This window comes from Physella acuta, unplaced genomic scaffold (assembly GCF_028476545.2).
Source record: "Physella acuta isolate Inbredline_101_S28 unplaced genomic scaffold, ASM2847654v3 ptg001100l, whole genome shotgun sequence".
Taxonomy (NCBI): Eukaryota; Metazoa; Mollusca; class Gastropoda; family Physidae; genus Physella; species Physella acuta.
Window position 1 is genome coordinate 217,529 of NW_026732617.1, and position 12,626 is coordinate 230,154.

Here is a 12,626-nt window from a genome sequence, read left to right on the forward strand (position 1 = left end):
AATTTTGTTTGATGTCCGATATAGTGTATGATTAGTCATCGCATATGGTCATAGACCGCTGATATTATTATAAATGATAATAATATCAAGCTCACAAACTTTTCCAGTGCACAGTATTAACCCACATATGCCCTGTGTGTTTACCATCTGCCACAGTATAAACCCACTTCTGCCTGTGTTAAAATCCCTTCGACCCACAGTGTAAACTCACTTCTGGTTGATATGTATAAAAATATTTGTAATAAATATTCATTCATTAAAAGTTTTGAAAATGCTTAAAAGGTTGTACACATTGTTCAATTTCTAATATTTACTTATAAGTCTTAAATAAAAATGCGAAACATCTGCAATACTTCAGTATAAAAAAAAGTTTTAAATTTTTTTTAAAAATGTATGTCACACTTTCTTAGCCCTTCCCAGATCTCATTGTCAGGTAGATGTAGAATCTAAGTACTTCCCACTTCCTCTGAGTTTACGATAATTTTTTCAACCATACCTATACAATTCTATAGATATATATTTTTGTAAAACTAAAGTGCGAAACAATCATTTCATTTCCGGTATCATTTAATTATTTATCCATGGATACATAAACAATATGGCGGCATACTGTTCCGAAAGGCACATATTTAAAATTTAAACGATTACATTTTTTTTGCTATCATAATGTTAAATGCTTCATTTAATCTAAATGAAGCGGCATTTAAATTAAAGGTGTCTCATAATCTTCCAGAGGTAGTTATCTTCCTTTTTTCCCTCCTATTAAAACGTCTTTATAAATTATTAAATAAAAAAACAATTAATTAAATTATAATTCATTTGTGAAAACAGAAATACAATACAAAAAATAAATCGTGTTTTCCTAATGTTTTGGTGTGTTTCGGTTGTTATAATAAAATACGCTCAACTGGAGGTAAACAAGCAACGGAGAATAAAATACGCTGAAATGGAGTTTTACCAATAATTTATTAATTAGTTACCAACGATCAAGTTATCAAATAATCAAGTCTATACTATAATCTATACTACTATACTAGTATACTGTAGTGACATAGTCTATAGTAGACAATGCTAATTATTTTATCTGGTCTATATAATCTATTTAATTTGTTTTATTTTATTAGGCCTTTATTTAGATTGAAAAGATCTAGTTGTCGCAAATCTTTGGCAAGTTTTCATTTCTGTGTTTCTTTTTTTTTTAAATATTTACTACACTCGACTTTATTATTAATATCTTGATCTACTAATTAGTCTAATTGTTGCTAATTTTCTGTCCATTAAACTGAAAATTTAGTTAGGCTAAAACATTTATTTAATACACTCAAATTTATTTATATTTCAACGGTTAAATGCTATGGTTTATAGTAATGAATGTTTACGAAACTTAACAAACATTACCAGATTACTTCCGATGCTATATCGTGAGATTACCCATTTTTTTAGCGTAACTTTTGTATTGTTGGCCTATTGCTAACAATTTTTAATTTAGGTAAGCTACTTTCATGTAGGATTTTCATCAATGTCTGAAGTAGAATTCTTCGCACCTACAAATGCATCTAGTAACTTTGCCATAACCAACGGAATTGAATGAACAACTCAGTAAAATAATTGGTTTTTTTTAGGTCTGTCCAAGTATGAGATTGAGAGCATTTGGCCTCAACTGAACTAAAGTAACTTAGGAACAAGCTGCTTTAGATTTTGTATACATTAAAATAAAGAATGTCTGCAAATGCCAGTACTAATGAGGCACCTGACAGTAACCAAATCCGAATTAGGGCCTTCCTTTCAAGTCATTCAGAATCAACTTCAGATACACCAGAGGCTGACAGTTTTTTTGGAGACTATGACACATCTCTCTCTCCTGTCAGTGTTGGTGAGTAGAAGCTGTTTGTTTTTATTTGGTTTGGTGTGTCCTTAATTATAATAACTAAATTTTATGAGGGATTTTGCTAAATACTGTAATTATTTTTTATTAAAATCATTTTTTCAGTTGTTTTAAAATGTCACAATGTGCTTTAAAATGTCACGATTATGTTTTTTAAGATGTCACAATTGATGTGCTTTAAGATGTCACAATTGATGTGTTGTTTTTTTAAATCTCAGATGCAGAGACCAAGCCCCAGGTTTACTCACAAGACCCAGGCGAAATAAACATTCACCAGTTCTACCCCATTCTAGAACATTCCTTCAGCAGAAAACAGATAGTCAAAGAAGACAGAAGCCTACTTGCCATAGAAGAGGAGGACTCTAAATTTGATCACAGCGCTGATGAGCTTGCTGAAGAAACTGACGAAGTAAATAAGGGGGAGGTCATTCATTGTATAATGATACTTTTATTAACCTTTCTTCCACAATATGATCACAGAAAGTTAAACATTTGAAGCTACAGCTCCATATCCTTCTTCTGGCAGCATTGTAGCAAGCTAGGGTTTATAATTTTAAGATTTATTTAAAATTTTAATAATTATTTAAAAATTTTAAATATGAAACTCTTATTCTGATGCTTAAATTTCAGCAAAGTGATGACAATGAAGATGTTGAGAATGATGAAGATGCAGCATTTGATCAGGAACCCACTGACCCTACAGAGAACCAAGTTGACGCTGAAAAACAAGTAGGGCCTACATTTTTTTAATCAAAAGCACATAATCTCTGTGTAGAACAGAATACTAAAATTCATTAACTATATGAACCTAAAGGATGAACAATTATAAATTGCATAGATTTCAGTTTTTTTTTAATATATTAAAAACCTTGGCTGTTGTGTTTCAATAAAATGACTAGGCGAAAATTCAAATGATGGATATCATGTTAAACACTATAAAAAACAGTTTAAAATGAAATAATAAACCTGGGTTACTATAGATATTTATAAAATTGTGTGTGTATTGTTTTCTGCTATGGCATACAATAATATAGCAAACCTTTGTGTTATAGGAAGGAGTTTTCACCACAGCCGTTGATGAGGAATCAATCAAGGCGGCCATATTGAGAAGTCAGGGTTTGTTTACAGGAGGTGGCTACAGGGAGAAAGAGCAGAGTGTGGGACTTTGTGAGCTGGTTAATGAGAAGGCTAATGAGCAGTAAGTAAACCAATCTAATCAATGAGCAGTAAGTAAGCCAGTCTAATTGTTAAAAAGTAATTGTATTTTAACTATTAAATGAAGCTTACTGAATTGTATAGGTTTACCCTTGTTTAAACTGATCAAACTGAAATGTGTTTCTAAATTCATTTGATAAAATAATTTTCATTTGCTTTCTTAGGTGTTATCTATGTAACTTTACTACTATGTATTGTATTGTTGTGCTCAGCTGTTTAGATATCTCACAAACAGACTACTCTGTGGTCAGAGGCGTATCCAGGATTTCGTTGTAGGGGGAGCGAAAAGAGTAAAAAAAGGCGCCGAATTTTTAACACGTTCTATATACTTGTATTATATATATATATATATATATATATATATATATATACATATATATATATATATATATATATATATATATATATATATATATATATATATATATATATATATATATATATATATATATACACACTACAACCAAAAACAATGAACGTAACACAATCTGTTTTGTAATTCTTGTAAGAAAAAATTCTTACATAATAATTCCTGGGAAATTATTTAAGACAAGTGAAATAGCGGAAATAATCACTCTCTTAATAAAAATATGTATATATCTACACATTTAATTATAAATGTCAAAACAAATAAATAATTACTTTAGAATATAATGAAATTGTTTAACACTATTCGTGTTTACAAAATGTTTTTGTCTATAATCAGAATTTAATATATCGTCATCATAAATGCTAAAGTATTACAGCATAATGAAAGTTTTTCAAATCAGAGTTTGTATAAAACCATGCTTTTCGATATAATAGAAAAACATTTGGAATAACAGCCTACATTTAACTAAATATCGGTCTTTTAGTTCAGATCATATATTTTAATTAAGTACTGCTTCTTTGTGTTTTTTAAAGACCATTTTTTAACATAGTGATAGGTATGGGTTAGATCACTGTATTGATCACACACCTTTTTACTGGTAATTGCAAAAACAATAGTCACAGAGTTTTACGTTTAATAAGCTAATTTTCTGGCGGCATGGTACTTTGGTACATCATTACACGTTTTTCTACATGTACTTAACAGATCAGTTCGGGGTGGGTTTTGGGGGGGGGGGGGGGATGGTTTCAACTTCATTCACCACTGTCCGTTCACTTTAGGTCAATTATCCAACCCAGTGTATACCTAGGTGTGACATTAATGTCGCTCTACACAATTGTGGTGGTGAGGTGTGTGTGTGTGGGGGGGGGGGAGATAACCAACTCAGAGTGAACATAGCGTCAGTTTTTAGATGACTGTTCTAAACATACATATATATTACACAAATATATGTTAAAGAAATAGATTTAAATAAGTAGCAGTGGTATTATGACAATATTCTTTTTACAGAGGGGTCCATTGGGGAGGGGGGTTGTAACTGTTTCATATAATTTGTAATCGTAATCACTATCGCCCAAACTGTAAGAATACTACTACTTCATCATGATGAGGTTGTTGACCTTGTTAAAATTTCCCCACCACTACGCAGTTTGCCCAATTTAAATAGAGGTGCCACATCAGTTGTATTTGTTTCTGTATTGTAATTTTTTTAAAAATTAATCACACGATTCAAACTGTATATATAAAGTAATTATGTGTGAAGTTTTATGTATAACATTTTCTAATTCAATTATGCGTAAGCAAATACATTATACAGTTGCCTTAAACTTAACACCCCCCCTTGCCAAGTGGTACTACCATAGAGGTTTTTTAAACATTGCAATGCATCGTAATGGTTATTTTAGAATGGCAAACTGATGCAGTTGTTAATACGTGTTGTAAACGTAGACACTACTAGACTAGTACAATAATGATTAGTTGCTACATGAAAAGAAATCTTGTGATTTACATAGATGTGCCGACCAAAAGTATTTTTTAAACAAATATCATTGTTTAAAACTTTGAGTTTAAAAAGTTTCCAAAAAGGCGCCACTTTGCTGAAAATGGCCAGAGGGGGAGCGGCTGATCCCCCTGCTCCCCCCCTGCGTACGCTACTGTCTGTGGTATTGTTTACTACTGCTAATACAAGTTAACTCTTACAAATAGACTACCCTGTGCTATTGTTTACTACTGCTAACACATGTTAACTCTCCCAGCTTTCAAAACTCACTGGATAAAGACAGAGACCCAGTCCGTGTCATTGCCAGCCTGAACAAGGCCATCAGCTTGAAGCCTGATGACCCCGTGTTCTACGCACAGAGGGCTGAGGTGTACATCAAGCTTTGTGATTTCCAGGTTGGTTGGCTAGTCATAGTGTTGACTATAGTTGACATATTTTTTAGTTTTGTTGGCATTTTGTAGTGTTGAGTATAGATAACATATTTTTAGTTTTGTTGGCCTGTCGTAGTGTTGAGTATAGTTAACATATTTTTAGTTTTGTTGGCTTGTCATAGAGTTGACTATAGTTGACATATTTTTAGTTTTGTTGGCTAGTCATAGAGTTGAGTATAGTTAACATATTTTTAGTTTTGTTGGCTAATCATAGAGTTGACTATAGTTAACATATTTTTAGTTTTGTTGGCTAGTTGTAGTGTTGACAATAGTTATAATATTTTTAGGTTTGTTGGCTGTAGCTAGCTCATTTTAATATTTCTTGTTGAACTTGCACCATTTTTAGGTTTGCTTATCATAGTTTGTTTTCAGGAATTGTTAGATTTTATGGTAACTTTAGCTAATTAGATGATGTTTTGTTTATTGTGTTTTAATATAAAATTCAAAATGTTTCCAATAAGTTAATATTTTAATGTTTTAAACTTTCAATAATTTGTTTTTTCAACCTTCAGTCAGGTATCTTGAACTACAGGAAGGCTTGCCAGTTGGACCAGCAGAACCAAGAATACTATAACAGACTGGCCTTGACCTACTACTTTAAGGGTCAGGCATTGTTTGACCTTGGTTTGTATGAGCAGGCCATGAGCTCATTCACAAAAGCTTCAGATATGGTGCCAGGGAATGTTGGATATCACATTAGAAGGTACTGACCAGATAAAATAACCTAAGGTACTGTCCAGATAAAATAACCTAAGGTAAAGGCCAGATAAAATAACCTAAGGTAAAGGCCAGATAAAATAACCTAAGGTACTGACCAGATAAAATAACCTAAGGTAAAGGCCAGATAAAATAACCTAAGGTACTGGCCAGATAAAATAACCTAAGGTACTGACCAGATAAAATAACCTAAGGTAAAGGCCAGATAAAATAACCTAAGGTACTGGCCAGATAAAATAACCTAAGGTACTTGCCAGATAAAATAACCTAAGGTAAAGGCCAGATAAAATAACCTAAGGTACTGGCCAGATAAAATAACCTAAGGTACTGACCAGATAAAATAACCTAATGTTCTAGCCAATTTAAAATAACCTAAGGTACTGACCAGATAAAATAACCTAAGGTACTTGCCAGATAAAATAACCTAAGATTCTGGCCAGATAAAATAACCTAAGGTACTGGCCAGATAAAATAACCTAAGGTACTTGCCAGATAAAATAACCTAAGGTACTGACCAGATAAAATAACCTAAGGTACTTGCCAGATAAAATAACCTAAGATTCTGGCCAGATAAAATAACCTAAGGTACTTGCCAGATAAAATAACCTAAGGTACTGACCAGATAAAATAACCTAAGGTACTTGCCAGATAAAATAACCTAAGATTCTGGCCAGATAAAATAACCTAAGGTACTTGCCAGATAAAATAACCTAAGGTACTGATTAGATAAAAAAAAAACCTAAGGTACTGATTAGATAAAAAAAAAACCTAAGGTAAAGGCCAGATAAAATAACCTAAGGTACTGACCAGATAAAATAACCTAAGGTACTTGTCAGATAAAATAACCTAAGGTACTGGCCAGATAAAATAACCTAAGGTACTTGCCAGATAAAATAACCTAAGGTACTGACCAGATAAAATAACAAAAGATACTAGCCATTTAGTCTAACCTCATGTGTGGTCATTTTAGAATGACAGAAGCTTCTAGCCATTTTACAATGACCTTTATTATTGAAAGCATATTGGGAATATCATATAAATGATTTTTAAAATAGAAATATTATAATTTATTATATTAAATTATATTATATTATATCTCTACACTTCTGTTTTGGTAGCATAACTTGCCTGGCAGCCTTGAACAGACACTCTGAATGTCTGGCACTAGTCAACACTAGACTAGAGACAGACAGGAACAACCCTGACCTTTATGTACTCAGAGCAAGGCTGCATAAATTGTTTAGGAATGTGAGTACAGTAGACATTTCTTATTGTTAAGTTTGTGTGTGTAATTTTTTTTTCATAAACAAGTCATACCTCTGGAATAAAGACTATTTCTCATTATTAAATGATCATTTTTAATGAGGGGGTACTAGACTGAAATGAATTAACACCCATGGTTCATCATTATCAGCCATTGGTCCAAATAAGACCCACTACTCTAACTTGGCATCTTGACAGTGCACTAATAAGTACAAACATCTCAGTACACACTTGTTTGACTTGTTGATATTGATGCTGGGACACATGGGATAGAATTTTCATGTTTTTGCATGTTTATTAATACTGCATGACTCAAAAATATAATAATTACTACTCAACTACAACTGTATGATAAATTTTGTTTTAAAACATTGATTTACTCTTCTTTAATTTTTTTTTCTCAATTTAATTAGAATCTCATTCCAAAATTATTATTTTGTTCTCCATTTAATTAGAATCTCATTCCAAAATTATTATTTTGTTCTCCATTTAATTAGAATCTCATTCCAAAATTATGTTATTTTATGACACCAGAGCACCTTATGTTTCTATGATGTCAAGAATGCCCTTAACCTTGACCCTGACCACACTGAAGGTCGGGCCATGATGGACGCCATGGTGATGCAGGCCAACTCCAACAAGGCCGAGGCCATGCAGCTCAACATTGCTGGCAAACACAGGGAAGCTCTGCAGAGGATTTCCATAGCCATAGATATTAACCCTACGGTGGCTGACTACCATGTCCTCAGGTAATAAATCTTAACCCACGGTGGCTGACTGCATGTCATAATGTAATAAATCTTAACCCCACGGTGGCTGACTACCATGTCCTCAGGTAATAAATCTTAACCCACGGTGGCTGACTGCATGTCATAATGTAATAAATCTTAACCCTACGGTGGCTGACTACCATGTCCTCAGTTAATAAATCTTAACCCCACGGTGGCTGCCTACCATGTTCTCAGGTAATAAATCTTAACCCCACGGTGGCTGCCTACCATGTCCTCAGGTAATAAATCTTAACCCCACGGTGGCTGACTACCATGTCCTCAGGTAATAAATCTTAACCCCACGGTGGCTGACTACCATGTCCTCAGGTAATAAATCTTAACCCCATACTGGTTGACTACCATGTCCTCAGGTAATAAATCTTAACCCCACGGTGGCTGACTACCATGTCCTCAGGTAATAAATCTTAACCCTACGGTGGCTGACTACCATGTCCTCAGTTAATAAATCTTAACCCCACGGTGGCTGCCTACCATGTTCTCAGGTAATAAATCTTAACCCCACGGTGGCTGCCTACCATGTCCTCAGGTAATAAATCTTAACCCCACGGTGGCTGACTACCATGTCCTCAGGTAATAAATCTTAACCCCACGGTGGCTGACTACCATGTCCTCAGGTAATAAATCTTAACCCCATACTGGTTGACTACCATGTCCTCAGGTAATAAATCTTAACCCCACGGTGGCTGACTACCATGTCCTCAGGTAATAAATCTTAACCCTACGGTGGCTGACTACCATGTCCTCAGGTAATAAATCTTAACCCCATACTGGCTGACTACCATGACAACAACCCCAGATAACAACAAAAAATATGAACTGCAAGGAACATAGATACTGTCCCTTTGGTTACATAGAAATAAACCCCAAAGTTGCAGACTGCCATAAACTATGGTATCAAATTTTAATCCCAGGTAAAAAATATATTAACCCCAGGTAACAGCTAGTAAACAGTGTAACAAGCATGTCTCCAGGTTATAGATCTATATTTTTCATGCCAAAAACAACAACGTTTTTAAAGAGCTTTGACCACTGTTCAGTACCTGTCTGGTATCTGTAGCTTGGTCAGTATGTTAATCCCATGATTGTAGATTGTAGTGTTTTCGGTGTAGGTCTTGGATATTTGATACACACCAATCAAGTAACCTCATGTTCTCTTGATGTTCCCAAATGACCAGGGGAGCCCTATAAACTGATGTTTTCTTGATGTTCCCAAATGACCAGGGGAGCCCTATAAACTGATGTTTTCTTGATGTTCCCTGTTGACCATGGTAGCCCTATAAACTGATGTTTTCTTGATGTTCCATGTTGACTAGGGGAGCACTGTACCGCAAGCTGAATGACTTCAACTCTGCTATTGATGAGTTCCTGATGGCGCTAGACAAGGCTGACCACAACGAAGATGACCCGGTGTACACAAAGTCCCAGAGACAGCTGCTGCTCACCTACAATGACTTCGCTGTGGAGTGCTTCACCAAGGGCTTTTATGATGAGGCTATCATTTTACTCAACAAAGCAATCAAGGGAGAGAAGAACGAGAAGTCACTCTATGTAAACAGGGGAGGTAATGGATTTGAAATACCATTTTGTCTTTCTTTTTATATTTGCAAATGTACATTTGTTACATTTTCATTAAGTAATACTATTTATTATTTACTAATACTATACTATTAGATTAAAACATTAAATTATAGCATTTTTTCTCTCTACTCTAAAATTCTCTGTGGTTTTGTAAATATTGTTTCTTATAACTGTTGGAACAATTAATATTTTTTGTTTTAGTTAGGTTGTTAAAGAACACATTACAGATAGTTATTTTTCCCTCAGATTGTTTCTACAAACAAAATGAACTCAGCTTTGCTCTAGAAGACTACGACCAAGCCTTGGAGCTGGACCCACAAGACAGCGCCATAAAAACAAGAATTGCTGCAATACATAATGAATTTGGTTCTAATTTTCTTCAGGACAAAAATTATACTGTGAGTCTGGTATTTGTCCTTCCTGTTACATGACAGCTTAGATCATATTATGTTTCTAACTCAACAATATAGTGGACTATCAAAAAACCTGATTAAAAAGGTGTCTTCTTTAAATATGGAACAGCCACTGTTAAACTCATTTTATACATTAAAGTAACCCCACAATAAAATTACTACAAAATTATGTCAAGTTGTCATAACAACACCACTATCACACCAATAATTGATAAAACACATTTTTTAACTATAAATATATTTTTGATTGCTGTGTTCCACATTTTCCCCCAGGAAGCAGAGGCTGAATTCACCCTAGCCATACAGAACAAACCACATGAAGGACAGTATTACATATCTCGGGCTCGCACACGCTACATGCTAGATGTAATGTTTTGTTTAAATATTTTTTCGATTTTTAAAATACTTGGGCAGTGTTATTGGGATGTAATTCTAAAATTAAACTTTCATAGACACAGCTAAAAGGAATTTGTTTTCAATTATAGGGATTTTTAAAATGTAATGTTTATAGTAAAAAGTGTTCATAGACTATGACTAAAGCTTAAATCCTTATACACATTAAGGAAATGAATTTATTAACAGTAGGCTACTTATTGATAGACTATGTTTCTTGTTTGTAAATAAAATTTAACATCCATATAGGCCTACATGGTATAAATTATTTAACAGAATACAACAGGAGCCAAAGAAGATCTCTTGCATGGTCTTCTGCTAGCGCCATCTAGTGAGGAACTCATGTCAATGATGACACGACTCTTCCCTGGCAAATCTGTTGCCGACATCATGAGTAGCCCGGCAGCTCTAGCAGTAAAAAACAGTCACTCAAATCTCAGGTCAGTTGCACAGAGATTCTGAACATTTAGCTTAAAGTAGTACTGGTTAATCCTCATGTTATACTGATAGAGGCTTATCTTCTTACAAAGTTTTAAATCACATTTTTTGTGAATGATTTGAAGTTACAGCAAAATCCAATTCACACTTTCTGTTCAAATCTTAAAAAACCAGTTCTTAATAGTGATGGACTTTAAAAAACCTTACATACTTGAATGAAAACAGAATGGCTTCTCCTGATTCCCATCTCATTCTATAGGCCTATTCAATAATAAAAAAGAGAAACTACTATTAAAGCTCACCAAGAGTTTACACAACTAGTTTTACAACATTTAGGGGTTAATTTTTGTTTTCAGTGGACCTGCAGGTACAGAAAATTCTGAGATGCAAAGTCTGGCATTTGTACCCAGCCACTCAGAGCCAGTGAAGAAAGCAGAGAAACAAACATGGCAGCCAACAGATGTAGGTGTGATCTACAGTATGTGTATGGAAGAAAAAGAATTCTATGTGCAGCAAGTCAATGAGAAGAAAAAGGTCATTTCCTTTTTGTTTTTTATGTATACAAAATTTTTATAAATCTACCAAATCTGAAATAATTTTTATTACTTTTAGGAAAGCATCACTTAAAAATATAAATTACAAATCTTAAACAAAATACTTTTATTGAAAAGAATTATTTTTAAAAGGGATTAATTTATAGGTTAACAAGTAGATTATAAATAGTCATAATTGAAACACACATAGCTCCTACAAATATAATTTATTCTAAAAATATAAACTTAAATGTTTCTTTCCTGGAAATTTTTCTGTAAAAAAGTGTTTGTTGTACTTACATCCACGCTGATGTTTTTTTTTTTTTATTTCAGGTTGAACACAAGGTCAAGGATGCTTTAAGGAACCGTAAATCTTTGCGCTACAATGGTGCCAGACTCCAGCCCCTGCCTCCACCATTACCTAAACTGCTGAGCAGACAAAATCCTGACCAACAAAAACTTATCCCCTTGTCCACACATGCCAAGAAGAAGAGCAGCACAAACTGGAGGACATTCAGTCTGGGGGTTGGGGGGGTGTAAACATTCAGCTTTCATTGTGGGAGTCACATTTTGTGTCATTTGTTCTTGAAAGCATTGTTCAGATGATTCACTGGATGCCTTTTTTGGGCTGATTCAATAACAAACTGAACACTTCATTACTCTGCATTATTTTTTCATCAAATTAAAGAGGACTTAACAGGTTATTTCAGCGATGTAGAGAATAGTTCAAACGCTGGAGTTTTGGGCTGTTTTTATTTATTAAAATGAGCAATCCTTTGTTATTGTTTTTATTACTGTACATTTTATCTGAGAGTCCATTACTAAATGTAATTAATTAGATATTTTTATCCAATGTAAATGTAATTAATTAGATACTTTTTATAAAATGCTAATTAATTAGATATTTTTAGGAAGTAAAATCTTTTGTGGTAAACACATTTCATATTAGTATTCTAACAGCAGTGTAAAGAGTGCTTGAGTGGTATTGAATATTCCAATAGGTTTCAATGATAAAATATTATATTATTATTTTATGCCTTAATGTTAATCAGTTGTTTTTAAATTTTAAGTTTTGAAAAATGCATGTGGCAGTTTTTTTTT

General features: G+C 33.5%; 1 protein-coding gene across 1 annotated transcript; it reads left to right on the top strand.

The window, feature by feature from the left end:
* Window positions 1–594: 594 nt before the first annotated feature.
* LOC131955757 (tetratricopeptide repeat protein 16) lies at window positions 595–12,336 on the top strand. Its single transcript, XM_059320003.1, has 15 exons — window positions 595–735; window positions 1,623–1,873; window positions 2,104–2,294; window positions 2,516–2,614; window positions 2,938–3,083; window positions 5,225–5,363; window positions 5,912–6,102; window positions 7,235–7,364; window positions 7,914–8,128; window positions 9,484–9,731; window positions 9,995–10,146; window positions 10,435–10,527; window positions 10,831–10,994; window positions 11,349–11,526; window positions 11,859–12,336. Exons 2-15 carry the CDS (start codon window positions 1,720–1,722, stop codon window positions 12,063–12,065), a joined length of 2,307 nt encoding a protein of 768 aa, XP_059175986.1. The 5' UTR covers window positions 595–735; window positions 1,623–1,719; the 3' UTR covers window positions 12,066–12,336.
* The last annotated feature ends 290 nt before the right edge of the window (window positions 12,337–12,626 follow it).